Source organism: Protobothrops mucrosquamatus, unplaced genomic scaffold, assembly GCF_001527695.2.
Source record: "Protobothrops mucrosquamatus isolate PMUCROS unplaced genomic scaffold, P.Mucros_1.0 scaffold300, whole genome shotgun sequence".
Classification (NCBI taxonomy): domain Eukaryota; kingdom Metazoa; phylum Chordata; class Lepidosauria; order Squamata; family Viperidae; genus Protobothrops; species Protobothrops mucrosquamatus.
Genome location: NW_015386643.1, coordinates 1 through 17,795, shown reverse-complemented (window position 1 = coordinate 17,795; position 17,795 = coordinate 1). Strand labels below are relative to the sequence as shown.

At 36.8% G+C, this 17,795-nt stretch overlaps 1 protein-coding gene across 1 annotated transcript in view; it reads right to left on the bottom strand.

Moving 5' to 3' along the window:
- The window catches only part of WNK3 (WNK lysine deficient protein kinase 3), a 54,004-nt gene extending 37,232 nt beyond the window's left edge, over positions 1-16,772 (bottom strand). The window contains exons 1-6 of the mRNA XM_015814957.1: positions 16,380-16,772; positions 15,418-15,575; positions 13,254-13,342; positions 9,859-10,081; positions 3,046-3,334; positions 208-404 (exon numbers count right to left, since the gene is read on the bottom strand). Of these exons, the coding sequence (XP_015670443.1) occupies positions 208-404; positions 3,046-3,334; positions 9,859-10,081; positions 13,254-13,342; positions 15,418-15,575; positions 16,380-16,578 (1,155 nt within the window). The 5' untranslated portion in view covers positions 16,579-16,772. The remainder of the gene's footprint in view (positions 1-207; positions 405-3,045; positions 3,335-9,858; positions 10,082-13,253; positions 13,343-15,417; positions 15,576-16,379) is intronic.
- Between the last annotated feature and the right edge of the window lie 1,023 nt (positions 16,773-17,795).

Below are 17,795 nucleotides of genomic sequence, written 5' to 3'. Positions count from 1 at the left end.
TAGCATTATTTTGCCGCTAGATAAGGGTTGGCAGAATTCAGGGGGGGGGGGTGAATTTAGTCTGTTTGTGGCTACATAGAGATTCTAAGCTGATTCCTCTTTTTACTCCATCCCCAGGTTCTGCTACCTTTTCCTACAGGTGAAGCTACTTTCTTAATACAACAATATTTAATTACTATGTTATGAAGAAAGCAATAGGCCTCTTACCCCTGCATTGGACTGATAATGCCCCATCAGCTGTTGAGAAGTATATATGTGTCCTTGAGCACTGCTGTTTTCAGTTTGTGAGAGACTGGGGACTTGTTGGGTGCCCATCATGTGTTCCGAGGAAAATGCCAGATTATGTTGGCTAGAGGCATCTGACAGTATAACTGACCCTGCTCCTCTCTCAGACAAGTTGTCAGCTGTGTCAGTGTGAAAAGAAAGAAAAAGCAGAATGTTCATTCTTTCAGAATAAATCAGAACCACTTCCCTTCCTTCTACCTCACTCAGGCAAACACTTGGGTTGTCAGGCAATGCAGTTTTATATATGCATAAAATAGTTACTTCAGAAAGAATACAACAAAATGAAAGCTTCTTCTTAGGAAAGGAAAATGAGGAATACCCAATCTTTCTTTTAAAAATTGCCACAACAATAATTCTATCTAATACAACTAATCTGTTTAAATAAGAACAGTATCAAAAAACGTGCTATATTTATTGGGAGAGTGACCAAAGCCATCTCTATGACACATATAGGTCTAAACTCAAGCTGAAGATAACCCATTATATGCAAAGCTTCAGAGGCTTTAATGCCTTCTCTATTAAGTTGGCTAGATATGAAATACTGGATACTGGCTCATAGTTGTTAAAGTCAGCAGTGTCTAATAAAAGCTTCTTAAGTAGTGGCTTCATCATCCTTTTTTAAACAATCTAAAAGATCAAGACAGGCAGAATCCTTAAAAGTCCTTAGAAGCCAAGCTAGGAAGGCATCAAACAAGTAACAGTACAAATTGAACTGAGGATTTACTTATTTATAAGGGATCAAGCAACAAAATTGATAATGTTACAGAAGAAGTCTAGGTATGACACTGCCTAAAATGAAGCAAAACCCAACATAAATCTGAAAAGTATTATTCATAAAGTACTGTGCAAACTGCTCACAGTGGCTATCAGATTGTATCTGTCAGGTCCACCATCACTGGCCTGTGCTTTGCTGGTGTCCTGCCATTAAGAAGGGGGGAGGGAGAGGGTTTATAGAGTGCTATTGCTGTAACTTCAAACGTGGGAAATAGGGAGGGGGGGTGACAATGGAAGAAGATCAGATCTCTACTAAACCAGCTTGTACCAGGATCTTCAAGGCCGTTTGCCCTGAGAATGGAATGTTACCAGTTTGACACCTCAGAGTTTCTCAAAACATCTTGCCGGCATCGCATTGGCTGACCAGGGGACTGGTCATGGGTGGAGGGAGTAGGAAAGGAAAAGAATAGCTCTGTATTTTGCGCGGGAACACCAGATTCCACCTGACCTTACTGCAAACAGTTTCTTTCAGTAAAAGTTCCTCTGCTTCAACCAAATGGAGTCACGAATCTTACTTTCCTGAGAGAGTAGACTGGGGCAGGCCTGACAGTATCAGAACACTGGACACAGTTACTGGTGGTTGGACCATCAGAGTTCTCTTGGATTACTGATTCCATGGATGTAATCAGGCGGAAAATAAATTACTACTTTCATTCACCTAATTGCTGTGACATAAGGCTCTATAAATAAGCATCCATTTTGTCCAGCTGGATTCATTTGGGACCTGCAAATTTCTGCCCTCACATTTCATACATCGCATGCAATTGCTCTATGGACCATGGAGCATTCAATGCACTGACACAGGACAGGGGGAATTTAGGAGCTGTCATATTAAATGCTGAAACTTCATTATTCCACATCGTAACCAAAGCACTATTGTGGTTTCAAGTTTGAGAAAAAGGTTCCTCAGACGAAATCCACAGGATCCAACAGCTTCCAGGGAGCAACTTGTTCTGGTCTTTACCCTTGCGGTGGAGAATATGATGAAGTCGCAAATGCTTTTTCAGTGAATTCAGCGTTGACATTGACACTAGCTCACTGCTGTAGATTCATTGTCATAGTTTTCTTCTAAAATGTCTGTTGGGAGGGAGTTGTCTCTGCTTAGCTCTCCTTTATTTTTATTTAATTTAAATAGATTTTTATCAATATTATTTTCGTAAATAACTTACCAGCAAATTTACCCAATACCTCTTCCTTCTCTTATTTCCCCCACAACAACCCTGTGAAATAGGTTGGACTGAGAGATAGTGACTGGCCCAGCTGGCTTTCATGCCTAAGGCACAACTAGAACTCAGAGTCTCCTGGTTTCTAGCCTGGTGCCTTCAACACTAGACCAACTGACTCTTAGCAGTTAAAATGACTTTATGCTGGTGATATTGAACAGAATGAAGGACTAGCAAGTTTGAGAAGATGGCTCATTCACGTTTTGCCATCAGACAAATAAAAGGTAGAAACCAACCGAAAGAAGCAGCAATTTTCAATCATCACAACTGGCTATCTCTTAAGATGAAAGAAAGGTACCGCTGCAATCTGAAGTTCTGAAAACAGGCTCCCTCCCAGCAAAGTTTCAAGTAATTTGTGAAAGTAATGGGAAGTTTCTCAATGAGCAGCTGAAAAGCTACTCTGGATAGCTACTATTGCTCTTCAAAAATGTAAATGCATTAAACTAACATATGAACGCATTCATTCATTATTACGGCTTCATTAACGTAACTTTAGTTCCACATAATATATTAATAATTCCCTTCATTAACGTTAACTTCAGCTCCCCACAATATATATTAGCTAACAATTCGGCCCAGGTTAAATTCTGCAGAAAGAAACCACCGTTTATATGCTAAAGGACTGTCAATAAAGCAGCAAAAAAAGGCGCCAAAAACTCAGACACCTCAGATAGGACATTTCCTGAACAAAATGACACTCTTATTATTTATTTAATAATAAGTAATAAACAGTATGTATTAAGTGTCTAGGATTGCTCATTACCAGTGAGGGAAAAGCTCTGCTGCATTTGTTGAAGGATGTGTTGTCTGGCATGTTGATCAACTTCTGTTTCCTCACACTCCATCTTGCTTGGCTGAGAAGGTGGGGTGAACGATGAGCCCTGTGGCTGAAGTAAGGGGAGTCCACTTGGAAGCTGACTTTGAGAGTCCCTCCTTTCCTCCAGGTTGCCCACCTGCCTTTGCTCCCGTGTCTTCTTGATTAGGGTGACACGATCACGAATGGATTTAGCCACAGCTTTGGAATCACTTTCATGGAAGAATCCCGACTTTACCTAAAAAAAAATCAACAAAAACAAAAAATTAGGTAAAGTCAGTTCTGTTACCTATCATTTTAGTCTTTCAAGGTTTATCCACCAATGTTTAGCAATTAAAATTAATCTGTATTTGAACATTAGAGATCAGAATCCCATGGCAACAGACCTTACCCTGAATGAATGCCAAATTGGACCTGGACTCATTGCTCAGAGTTCCAGATGAACAATAAGTACTGTAATAATGAACAGACAAGTAGATATAAAATTCCTTTTCGGTTTGGTATTATCTAGCTAACTAGCAGCCAGGAGGCTATTTCAATATTATTCATGTCTGTCATTCTAATTGATTATGTAGCGATTGCAATGATTCAGGTTTTAGCAAAGGAGCTAAGAATCATAGAACTATCAACATAAAATGTATGTTGTTGCAAATACCCTAGAAAAATTAATGGTACCAAGTTCAGTAAGTTTAACATTACTAAATATTTGGTGAACCCATTTAATGTTGCACTAAAGATTCCAATTACAATTGTTACGACATTTTTTTCTTCCATTTTCAATCTCAAAATATCAATAAATCATGATCTTTTGTTATTTTCTCCAGTTGTTTTTCATCAATTTGACTGCCTCCAAGTATTGCCACATCAATGAACCACACCTGTTTTCTATAAGAGTAATATCTTGTGTGAGAGTCGCTTTGGTGTAGTGGTTTAAGGCACCAGGCTAGAAACTAGAAGTATGAGTTCTAGTCCTCCTTAGATCCAAAGCATCTGGATGACTTTGGGCCAGTTACTCTCTCTCAGCACAAGGAAGAAAGCAATCCAAAAATATTGGCAAAAAAAAATTTATGGTCTTGTCCAGACAATTTGCAGGAATCAATAATGACTCAAAGCCAGAAAAAAAAGTCTGGTGCATCTTATGTTCTAAGTGGCTATTAGTTTGACTTTGAAATTCCACAATTTTAATGTTTTTATTTTGCAAAACATTTTCAGGCATATGGTCATACAGTAGTAGCATTTACAAACTGTAAACCTGTATTTTCTCTTCAAATTCCAATTTAATTTCTAATTTTTGCAATCCTATCATGGTATTTTTATCTTCTGAGTGATGTTACAATTAAAGATACAATCTAGAGTACTATTCTTAATTTTAAATAATTGGCATTTGGTATTTTGGAAATATGCTCAATTTTATCTTTGATGGCATTGATTTGTAGATCTTGTTCCAGACTTGCCAGATTCTGCCAATGTAGCTTTACGATAAAGTAGAATTAGCTCATCTGGTCGTGATTTCTATTTGGTTTACTCTGCAAGGCTGATATCAATCTTAAGATATGAAAGTACTATTCTCCACCCCAACTTCTCCTATACAGCCTGAAAAATTAGAGAGGGTCGCTTCTGAGCCTCTTACCCTGCTCAGTGATTTAATTTAAATTTAAACTTTTTTTTTAACTTGGTCATGCAATAAATCAGAAGGTTCTATTAACCCTAAGTATTTTTATTATGATTGATAAAAAGTCCCCTTGTGTTCCACTGAAACTATTACAATTTCTTTCAAATGATCATATATTAAAATAATTTCAGTAAACAGTTTGAGTGCTGTAAGCAGGCAAGAAGATGAGGCTGTCCCCCTTGTTTTTCTATACAAGAAATTTCTTCCAGATGTCATCCATTCTTTATTGTTTGCAGATCATTCAGCTGTGTGCTAGCCTGGTGTATAGACTTGCCAGACTTGACTTTTGAGCCAAAAACCATGTAGTTTATCTTTTGGGGAGGGGGTAGGAGGCACTCTAGTTTTCAATCTTTCTAATTTGTATCTGAACCATTTATTTTCATATCAGTACATTTTCCATTGCTTACCCAACAAATGCTTTTCCAATTCTGTTAATCTATTGTGCTTTTTAAACCACTCTTTTACTGTATTGTTTTCCATAAATTTTCTAATATGTATTTATTTTTTCTTTATATTTGGTACTTCTTATTTTTTTTCTTGGCCAGCTTCTAGACTTTTGTAAAACAAATATGGGTTAATTTTAGGCAAATAAGCAGGAAAAACAAAGATTTTGCAAAGAAAGCAAAAAGTTATTTGCTTTAATGTTGGGAATATTCTTTATGACTCATTTGACTTTTTATCTTCTCAGCCAATTGATATGCTGATTGGTGAGCTGCAACATTTCTATTTCCCAAGTTCAGAGTTATATTATGGTTTTCATAACATCATTTGCTATTATTAGTTGTCCAGAATTCACAGCATCTGTAATTTCAGCTTGTTCGGTTAACACCCAGTTATCGTTTCTGATCCATTCAACTCAGTATCAGAGAAAACCTTGCTTTTCGTAGCCACATGATGCTGATCCCTTAGCACCTCTTATGCAGTCATTCATTCAGGGAATTTCTGTTTTAAAATTTGAACCATATTCATTTGAAATCCCCTTTCTGATGGTCTAGATTTGTAGTAACAATTTATTTTCCAGTTTTGTTCACCTCTCAGTTACTTTGCAGTTTCTCGCCCTGTTTGTCTAGCATTTGCTGATTTAGGCAAGAGCTGATCTGGTAGCGAAAACTGCTTTCTGGTTTTCACTACTGGAAATGGGTTACTATTATATTATGATAATTTCTTCTTTTTCCATCATCATCACTAAATATTTATTCCCCAAAAGTTTACTTTTTTAAAGTTCAGTTTTAATAGAACAATTACGGGTAGTTCTTGACTTACAACAGTTCATTTAGTGACCATTCAAAATTATAACGGCACTGAAAAAAGTGACTTATGACCGTTTTTCACACTTACAACCATGGCAGCAACTCCATGGTCAAGTGATCAAAATTCAGAAGCTTGGCAACTGACTCATATTTATGACAGTTGCAGTGCCCCAGGGTCATGTGATCACCTTTGGCAACCTTCTGACAAGCAAAGTCAATGGGGAAACCAGATTCACTTAAAAACTGTGTTACTAACTTAACAACTGTAGTGATTCACTGAACAACTGTGGCAAGAAAGGTCGTAAAATGGGGCAAAATTCACTTAACAACTGCCTCACCTAGCAACAGAAATATTGGGCTCAATTGTGGCCACTAAGTCGAGGACTGCCTATAGTAGATAAGTCATTCGTTTGTAACTGCTTAGAATTTATTAAACGGAACAAGATAAATTCTGCAACTACTACAAAAGTGTAATAACCCTAGCATATCACAAAAACATCTGCAATGTGCCAAATATTACTTCCCACATACTTGAAATATTCATAAAACACTTCTGGGACATACTGACCGGGATCCTACATAATGGTATGCTACATTTGCAATTTCTTACCTTATTAATTTGTTTATTCTTAGCTTAATGCAAATCCATTATTTACAGGTTTGTTTTATATGCAAACTAGGGCACAATGGCTTGAAAACACAGATAAAGAAAGCATTCAAGCACTGCTCTTGTGCTAAATGGAACTATTAAAGGAGAGAGTCTTAACTGCCATCTGCTGAGCAAGGTCTGTAAACCCAATCTACCCTCAAAAAAGAAAAAGAAAAGAAAAACAGAAAAGGGATCCAAAAAATGCATTAAAGATCCATTTCATGAGGCAAGGGATCATGGGACCACTTACAAAACTTCACAGTGGGCTGGTGGGTAGGTGATGCTTAAGCAGTAGCCTTCTGCCAGCATATATTTTATATGAAATGAACAGATGCATCGCCATGTCTCCTTTCAGTAACATCAGCTGTCATTTGTCAGATTCCTCTGTGGCCAAATGTTTTATAAAAACAAAACCAAGGCAACAGTGAGGCAAAATGAAGAATCTACAGTCTAAACACATTTTTCTTTTCTTGGGCACAGGATGATAAAAAGAAACAAAACAAAAGGAGGAAAGTAGAGACTGTTCATAGTAATACAGTAACTTGCTTATTTTAACCTCAAAACATGGTAATCAAGATTTGGCTAAAGCTTAGCTGATGAGGAAAATATTTATTCACCGAGGACAACCAGACCAGTCTCCTAGGTGGAGATTGAATGAAATGCTATTGCTAAAAGAAATAGTGGTGGAAGACTGTAGAAGGTTTTGAGAATAATTTTAATAAAGGTAGAGAAGGAAGGATGACCGGGATGCAAGTAAATTTTATAAGAAGTTATTTTTTACAACGCAATAGAGAAACTTAAAAGGAAAGGCAAGAGAAAATGCAAATGATCCTGGATGAGACAAAAATGGGTGAAAATTTTAAAAAATCTCCAGGGATGGTCACTAATTAAATTAAGCTTTTGCAGAGGCAATCATCTATGTTAACAGTAAGAGAGATGGAAATAAAGATGAACTATGCAAAATAAATAAATTTTGAATTTCCACATAAACTGAGGAGATGGTTGGCATACAAGCTGCGAAAAGAAAAAGGAAGTGATATTAAAGTTTCAAGAAAGAAATAAAGAAATAAAGTTTCAAGAAAGAGATCAGAGACAAACTTTGAATGGACCTATAACAATAAGGGAACTATGTGAAGGTGTCCCAAAGATTAAAACAGGAAAGATACCCGATCCAGATGGGCTGCTGCCTCTTATTATAAATGTTTTGAAGATGAATTTTTACAAATTTTACAACAAACGATGAATATTATTTTGCAGTATGGAAAGATTCCTGAGAAAGGGATAAGATTTGAGTTTAACAGGAAATCGTCAACCAATATATTTACTGAATAATGATTATAAACTGTTTACTACGATTTTGGCTGAAAGGTTGAGAATAATTTTACAGATTTTTTTTTACCTAAAAGAGAAGTGCGAGATAATATTAGAAACACTTTGAATATTTAGGAATATTTGGAGCAACATAATGAAAAAACAAGCTGCATCGATATGCAGAGAAGGCCTTAAAGTGGATTTTTGATTTAATGTTCTGGAATATATGAAACTTGGATATAATTTTACTATATGAGTAAGGTCGATTTATACTTCTAGAAAGCACAAATAATTGTTAATGGGCATTAACAAAATACTGTGAGATTCAAAAAGGGCAAGATAAGGATGTCCATTGTCTCCAATTTTGTTCATTTCAGCTCTTGAGGTATTGAACAGAGATATAAGATAAGATCAGGGAATTATGAGAGTTAAGATTATAAGTGAAACTTACAAGGTACAAGGTTAAAAAAAGAAATGGCAGATGAAGATAAATTGCCGATGTACCAGGATTTAAGAAATTTGATTATAATATACAGATGGAACAATGGGAAAATATATAGTTAAAAGGGTTGAAATCTACATTGTTTTATGATCTCAAAGAGAATTTTTATAAAATGATGTATCATTGATACAAGATGCCAGAGAAATTCCCTAGAAGGTATAAAAGGACATCAAACATATGTTGGAAATGCTCAACCTTTTTCTTTTAGGATTAATGGATAAACTGAGAAAAAAGGCATGGAAAACTGTTACAATATATGATCACAGTACCGAGATTACTATCTGCACAGTCATGAAAAGATTCAATGCTACCTATTATGGAGAAATGGTTAATGAAGTTGATGAATAAATTAATTTCTTTGATTAGAGAAAATACATTATTACATTTATTACTCATTGGAAGCTTCTTATGGACTTTTTGTGTAAAAATGAACAAAATGAACATGATAATAGTTTTGATGATTAAACAGGATAGATTATAGAAAGAAGAGTAGTATGATGTCACCTTAGAGAGAGAGAGAGATCAAAATATTTTATACTTATAACTGCTACAACAAATACCGGAAGCCACTTCTTATATTTTTACTTTCTTTCTTTTCTATTTTTCTTCATTTTTTTTCTTGCATTTTATATTTTCTTTTATTTATTTCCCTTTTTTCTTTCTTACTTTCTAAGTTTCTGTTAGCTTCTATCTTCTTGTTTAATATATATATATGAAAACAAGAAAATAAATAGTTTTCACCTGCCCCGTAGCCCTTCTTAGCTTATGAGGTATCCTAGAAGAATCATGCCTTGTAAATAAAGCTCAAAGTATCAATAAATAGGAGATTGAGTGCAGTACTTGTATTTTAGATATTACAATGCAATTAGCAGCCTCAGCATGATAAATCTTTGTGAATCTAAATGAATTTATTCATTTATCCATAATTTATAACCTACCTCCCATAATAATTAACAAGATTGCTTATAACCCTAAGCTAAAAGATAATAAAACAAAACTGCAACAAAAGGCAGAAAAAAGGAATATAAAAATGGATCAATTTAATTATTTATAATTCTTCCAGACTGTAAAATGGGGATGTTTCCTGCTTCCCCCATTTGCAAACAGAAAATTACAGCTAAACTAGAATAACAGTCTTGACAAGCAGCAGAAGAAAGCTATTAAGGATAAGGTTTCCTTCCCCAGCACCATGACTTTTATCCAAATTCCATTTTCCTCTTTTACATCAGTTGTTAGGAACAGTTTTCTAACTGTACCTCTTTTATAAAATGGAGATTTTTCCAATTTTGAGAGTAACATTTATAAATACTTTCCCTGCAAACGATGTATACTATAAGGCAAAAGAGAAAGAAGCAAAGCAGTGACCCAAAACACCCACCATTTCACAAGCCACTTCCTCTGGGATATCTGTTTCCACATTGAAACTGAACTCTATTGCTTCATTGTCTTTGTGCTTCCCTTTCAGCTTCTTGGGATCTTCTACCCAAAGTCTCAAAGCCAAAGAGGGATGCAGCCCATCCTCCTCTTCCTCTGCCAGTTCCACTCTGAGTCCCGTGTCTTCCGCAAAGAAAGCATGGTTCAAGAGGTCTTTGATGGATAGCCTGAAATATATTGAACATAAAACAGTATGAAAGATGACTGAAAGTGCCTTCGGCATCCCAAACACGTATTATTGTAATTGCTGAGCATTTCTTTTCAAAATTATTATACTTCTTCCCTTAGAGATATTCCAAAACTGGTATAATACAGGTAGTCCACGACTTACAACAGTTCATTTAGTGACTGTTCAAAGTTACAAGGGCACTGAAAAAAAGGGACTTATAATCATTTTTTCACACTTGCGAACATTGCAGCAGCCCTGTGGTCACGTGATCAAAATTCAGACGCTTGCCAACTGACTCGTATTTATGATGGTTGCAGTGGCCCAGGATCAGGTAATCACCTTTTGCCCCCTTCTGACAAGCAAACATCTCACTTAGCAACAGGCTTAATTGTGGTCGTAAGTCGAGGACTACCTGTACCTATATCGTTTAATATATGTATACTTTATCTTTCGGAACCAATATCCTTCCCCCGATAGGATTTACAAGAAATTAAAAGCCAGCAATAATTTAAATACAAATAAAACAAATCCAGGACCCAGATCAGAACACCATCTACTCAAAGGAAGAGTCAGATGAAGTCAAATGAATTCCTTTAGGAGAGCATCTGAGACGATCTTTGCTCTCTTCACCACTTGCAATAGACTTGGATCCAGAAAAGCATCACTGGAAGGATGCAAATGCCACATGTCTTTCCTGCTTGAACAGGCTATTCGGGAGCCTCTCATTTACAAAAGGGTACTTTCACACAATTCTTAGGGATTTCCCCTTTGTCCCACAGCTCTGGGAGTCAGAAGGAACTTCCATCATACCATTGCCACTTCTACTCTATACCACCTGTAGCTTCTGAATGCTCTTCAAGGGTAGCCCACGTAGAGGGTGTTGCAGTAATCCAACTGAGAGATAATCAGGACATGAACGACTGCACACAGGGCACCATCCAGAAAAGGGCACAACTGGCACATAACACAAAGTTACAAAAGGCTCTCCTACGCTCAACTGTCACTTACTCATAGAGAAAGAGTCACAAATCTAAGAGAACCCCAGATTGTATACCAGTCTGTCTGGGGTAGAGCAAACCCATCAAGAACTAAAGATGGTAATGCCCCAGATCCCAAGAACCCTTGAACCCACAACCACTCCATTTTAACAGGTTCAGTTGAAGCCTGTTATCCCCCATCCAAACCCCCACAGCCTCCAGGTACTACAAGGGGGCAGCCACAATACATAACTTGGGTCACCAGAGATGGAGATATAAAGTTGGATATCATCTGCATATTAATGATATCTCTCCCTATGGCATTGGATGATCTCACCCAGGGGTTTCATGTAGATGTTAAAAAGATGCGGAGAGAGCACCAAGGCCTATAGTACACTACAAAGGAGCACTCATGGACTGGACCTCTCACTCCCTATCAACACTGTTTGGAACCAACTTGAAGAAAGGAGCTGAACCAGCGTAATACTGCGCTGCTCAGCCCCAGTTCTTGTAGCTGGCCCAAAAGTATACCATGGTTGATGGTATTGAAAGCTGCTGAGAAGACCAAGGATGGATGCAGTAGCCCCATTCTGCTCCACTACTGCGACCCATGCCATCTCTGTCCCATAATCAAGCCTGAAACCTGAATGAACAGGGCCCAGATAATTTGTTTCATCCAGGACCCTTTGAAGCTGTAGCACAACCACTTTTTCCACCAGCTTCTCTAAAAAGGGGACAAGGGAAAATGGATGGAAATTGTCCAAACAAGTGGGATCCAGTGAAGGTTTCTCAAGGTGGGGACAGATCAAGGTATCCTTAAATAGTACCGGGAACACCTCCTTGCCTGGATCCACTTGCAAGTCACACTTCTGAAAGCTTTTACCAACCAGGTTAGGTAAGGATCTAATAAACAAGTAATTGCACTAACAGCCTCAAGGACTCTGTCCACTTCCTCAAGTCCAACAAGGTCAAACTGCTCCCAGATAACCGGATAAGTCTGTTCCCTGAGCATCTCTAATGGACTTGCTCCAACTGAGAAGGAATTGATTTTATGCATCAGGTGCTCAACAAATTCTGCCACACAGCCCTGTAAATGTTCATCCAAGCCCTTCTTCCTTAGGAGGGACCAGGTGAGCTTAAACAGGACTGCCAGGTGGCACTCTGTGGACGAATAATAGTGGAGAAATAGTCCTCCATCCATTCTCCTCCTTCACCCATCCATTATTCTATGACGTGTGAATTTCTGATCAAATATTCGCTTTTTTTTTGAGAAGGACCTGAAAAGCCATTAAGATATCAACCCCCTTAAAGCTTTGAAGCCCAGGATGGATGGCGAAGCAGAAATTCCTGCAAAAGGGGAAACACATAATTCCACACAGGTTTTGTTTGTTTGTTTTTTTAAAGATAAGATTTCATTGCAGCTTTAGATATACTGAAGCTGAGCCAGAAGTACTTTGAAAGCGAAGTACTGTCTTAGCTTCCAAAGACAGTGAATACTGTGGGACCATAGACATTTGGGGCTGCTTTCAAACTGATACAGCATCTTTCTATAAATGTGCCATCATCTGACCAAGTTGGAAGAGAGCTATTGATCATAAGTGAGGCTAGGGAGAGGCATGAGAAGTGAGATCAAGTTACTGAGGGGGAGGAGAAATAGACTAATGTTTCATGCATCTCCTTCTCTATTACTAAGGCTTTATAAATTAAAGCAACAGGTCTCCAATGTAACAGTCCTTTGCAGTGATTCAAGTAGGCATTGCATTTTTCTGTGCTACAGGGAAAAGATAAATGGAGATTTTCTTTAAACTCCAACATAATATCTCATCTTCTAACCTTAGTCCTTTTTGCATTAATTTGAGGATTGCAGAATCCCACCATTTTTCACTATATAAAAACTAGACAAAATCAAGAATTTTCATTTTGACTGATTCTTTATTTCTGCAATACTTTCCCTATATATGTCTTAACAGCCATAGTTTTAGGAAATGAGCCAGGCAAATCCCATTTGCTATATGGCTTCATGAGCTTCATTCCTTTTGACTTCAAAGGGACTTACGCAGGTGTTTAAAGCATGAGTGTTTTGCTTAATCATTTTTTTCCAGTACCAACAAATTGCTATTAACACTCAAATACTATCTCTTAATTTGCACAATTCAAAGCAAGTAAGGAGAGACACAAAATGGATCTGCCCACCTTTCAGACTTATTCTGCTGAATGCAGCCTTCAATGATCTCTTTTACTTCTGGGTCTGTCACTTTATTAAAACTAGCAGGTTTAATGCCCTAGAAGAGAAGGGACATAGTTGTTAATAAAATTACACAGGAGATTTCTCTTCTACAGTTGTACAGAATTATGGAAAATTCCCAAGGTTACAAATAGAAGGCCTTTAAACAGCCAATGTAGTAGAAATAGTTTTAGCTATCACACATATATATTAAAACAAAACATTTCAGTCTGTCCTGAATCCTTTAAATGCCAGCTATTGCTTCTAAAATCAGATCTGATTGAAAAGGATCAAATAAAAAGGATCAAATAAATGCTATTTATTTGACAAACTTGTTCTCCCCTGTCATTAAATTTAGAAGTACATGCTAGCTGACTCTCAGGCAATCACCATATCTTTACTGTACTCATTGGAGAAAGAAAGGGACCAAAAATAATAATAATAATTAAGTAATACAGTAATTATTCTAGCTTGAAATTCAATTAGGTGTTTGGAAGCAAATCCCTCCCTCTTAGCCTCAATCCTGAAGATGGGAAAAGAAACACATTGATGTTTTTGTAAACATTATTAAAATATGCAGTGCTCTGAATTTTTTAGAAGAGGAATCTTTGTAAAAACGATTTCCTTATTTTCTAAGATGATGGCTTTTACTAATTCCTTCTGAAAAATTCTCCTCATACATTTGGTTTTTAAAACTGTATTTAACTCTGCATGGGAATGGGGGATATGTGTGCACATATGGCCCTTTCAGAGCAGATAAATATGCATTATAATTTGAGAATACATTGTCTTTGCCTTTCAAATATTGAAAATGTAAAAAAAATGGCTATTGTACTAATGAGTAGTTATTCCAGTGTAATGATATAATACAGCGGTCCCCAAACTTTCTGGCACTGGGGACCAGTTTTGGAATGAAAACTGAAGACTGGGATGGGATGGTTTTGCATGCAACTTAGATCCCGCACATGTGCAAATAAAGCTTTGCTTGCTCACCCGCTGTACCGGTCCAGGGCTTGGCAGTTAGGGACCCCTAGTATAATAGGATCATCTCTTTTTGGAAATAGTTACATATATATTTCTCACATAAAAAATATACTTACTAAAGACTAAAGGAGTGTTATGGATAGCAAACTTCAGTAATCTGTATTTTGAATATTTAACATACAGTATACAATTAGACAGGATAATAGTAGCCCTATCCTGAAATAAAGCAAGACATCTGTTTCAAAGGAATTCTGGATGTCATTACCAGCGGCACAGATAGGAAAAAAGTATTTTAGCCTATGGGATACAATCTACGAGGAAGTTTTTTTTTTTTTGTAGGTCACATTTTGAAATAAAATTATTGCAGAACACAGGACAATGCAACCTGTATAGGAGAGTGTCTCAGCAGAGTGCACAAGGCAGTGTTTGTTAATAGAATTTTTCTGAAAGTGTTTCCTTTAGAAAGCCAACTGGGAAATTTCATAACAAGATGTGATAAATAAAACCAACATGGAAGAACATCAGCAAAAATAGGCAGGATCCTATTGATTTTTATAATAACTGCTTTGTCCAGCTTCATAACTCTATTTTGTACGTTTTGATTACTATACCAGCAGAATAAGATGTACACAATAGTCAGAGAAGAAAACACTATGAAGCCTGAAACAAAGCCCTTACTCAAGATCTTTTTATGAAAGAATCTGTACTAGCTGCCAGAAGAACAAGCAGAAGACTGTTGGGTTAGTTGATGATTCAATAGTGACTTTAGGAAGGCAGTCGGTAAACTTTCAGAACAGGGAGCAACAATGATTGATGCACAGACAAAAGCTGGCTAGAAATGTGGTTTGTTTCTGTTCCATTTAATTTTGGCTTAGGACAGCCATTAAAAAAATACAAGCTTAACTTGTACTTTCTGCCATTTGAGTACGAAATAGCAATTTGTATTTTTTCAGGGAGTGAAACAACTGAAAAGATTATCTATTCTAGAACAAACAGCAAAATCTAGGAAAATCTGGAAAATACTAGAATAAGTCTGGTAATTGCTTTGCATAGCAAAAGGACCAACATAGGTTTAGCCCAATAGGCTTATTTGCTTTAGGCCCATCTTATACAGGTTTGCCCTCTTGAAGAAATTAATTGTGCACCTACACTGGTTACTTTTCTGTAGATCTGAGCTGCATTCTGACATTCAGAATATGGATATTCAGAAGTTGCCATCTCTAACATGCACATTCCAAAAGCATAGACATCCACCGACTCATCATAATGTTCTTCATACATCTCAGGAGCCATGAATTCAGGAGTTCCTGAAATAAAAGATGAGAAAGACCAATGTGTTATTACAGCCACTTTAGATTGTGGTCACTCAATGAATATTTCCCAAGAGATGCTTATTTCTACCTTGTAATATTCAATATATTAATAATGAATTCATTCCCCAAGCATGGATTCTTACCTACAAGCAAACAGGAAGTAGCACTTGCTGAAGCAGGATTTTTTTTTCTTGTTTTAAAGAAAAATACGAGGAAAAAATCCAAACAGTCCAATTAAGGCTGAGTGTGTCTAGTGGTTACACTATGCTAATCTACTGTATTAGACATGGGGGGAGGCAGAGAGAAATGCTGCCAAGACCCCTTGCAAGATTTTTGCATTCTGTTTGGCTAAAACCTTTCAAGGTGGGGAGAAATGTTTTACATTTAACATCTGAATTTAACATCTGCCTAATTCATCAGACTAATACAAAACATTCTGTTCCACTTCTACCCACTGTCTGAAGCATGACTAATGGATATGGTGTTCTCTATAATGAGACCCAGAAAGTTCCATGCCTATTTATGCATGGTAATAATATGTCTCTTTGAAAAAGCTCTTTATATACTTTATGTTGTGACTGCAGGTTAAAGGCACTATCACTAATATTTCCTGCTGCTTGATGTCTTTTTTTTTATCTTTTGACATCTATTTTAATTTTGGAATATTTTCATAGCTATATATTGTAAAGCAACTTTGCCTTATAGGGCATTGCAGATTCCTGTCTTTATAGATGACAAAGAGACATGGCACAAGCAGCTGTCCAATAGAAATACCAAACACATTTACTGTATATTCACCAATAACACTCTTTGCAAATGAGGTGCGCATTAAGGTGGCAAGTCCCAAGTCCCCTATCTTCACTGAACCAGTAGGTCCTGTGATGAAGATGTTGTCACATTTCAAATCACGATGGATGATAGGAGGAGTCCTTGTGTGCAGAAAATGTAGCCCTTTTAAAATCTGTCGGCACCAGCTCCTTAACACCTTTGGCTTCATGAGTTTGAAACGCTTTAAATACCTGTAAAGAAATTAGTATGATTGCAGAAAGCCAAAAAGCATTTATGCATTAAATCGATACAGACATAGTTTTAAGTTAGTCCATGTACCGTGATCAACCCTCAGAGGTTCATAGCATGTTACACTCCCTTATCTCAGGAACTTCATAGTCCTGAGTTCTATTCCAAGTTATCATTATTAAACTAAGTTAGCTTTCCTAAACTAAACAGAGAAACAGAATGACCATGGGTGAGCAAAAAAACAGTGCGAGCAGAAGTTACTTCTGACTTCCTATTGGCTTCCCTATCAACTTTCCTTTTGGGAAGCTGGCAGAGAGCATTGGAATGACGATCACATGATTATGGCTGACCGCAGCAGTGTGGCAGTGCTGAAACGGCCACAACTTTGTCAAATTTCAATCCCACAGGAGTAATGGATTCCAGAATTTGAATTTTTTTTATATATTAGTCCCTTTGAGGTATGTTGATTCAAAAATCGTTGCCCTATGATGCACTCTGGGAAAGATTGAGGGCAATAGAAGAAGGGGACGACAGAGAATGAGGTGGCTGGATGGAGTCACTGAAGCAGTAGGCATGAGCTTAAATGGACTCCAGAAGATAGTAGAGGACAGGAAGGCCTGGAGGAACGTTGTCCATGGGGTCGTAATGGGTCGGACACGACTTCGCAACTAACAACAACAATGATGCACTGCTTTATCCAAATTAAAAGTTACAAGCGGACAGAAGAATTTTAGTAGTAAATAGATTGAGAGAAAGAGTAAAGAGATATCTTATTACAATTTTTTTTGTGGCAGTGCAAACAAAAGTTAGTTGATCTATCCGTTTAATACAAAAATTTGGTCATGAGCTACGCAGTTCATAGGAAAGACACAATACACAACTTAAAGCTTGATTATGACAATCCTCCTACAGTAATTATAAATATATATTCCTTACAAAGAAAACCAATAGCGCTAGCAGAAACTCTGAATACACCAAATGCAGGAATGAAAGTATTTGACATTTTAATATCTTTTATCTTATTTCTTACTGAGCATTTTTAATATTCAGGAAGTTATCAATTCATTTTTACCAATATTTGGGTAAGAGGAAGAAAACCAAAAAATAAAAAGACAAAAGTTACATGGCACAAATTTTATCTAATCTATAACAGTCTTTTATAAGGAATTTTTATTTACTTAATGGGCTTCTCCACTT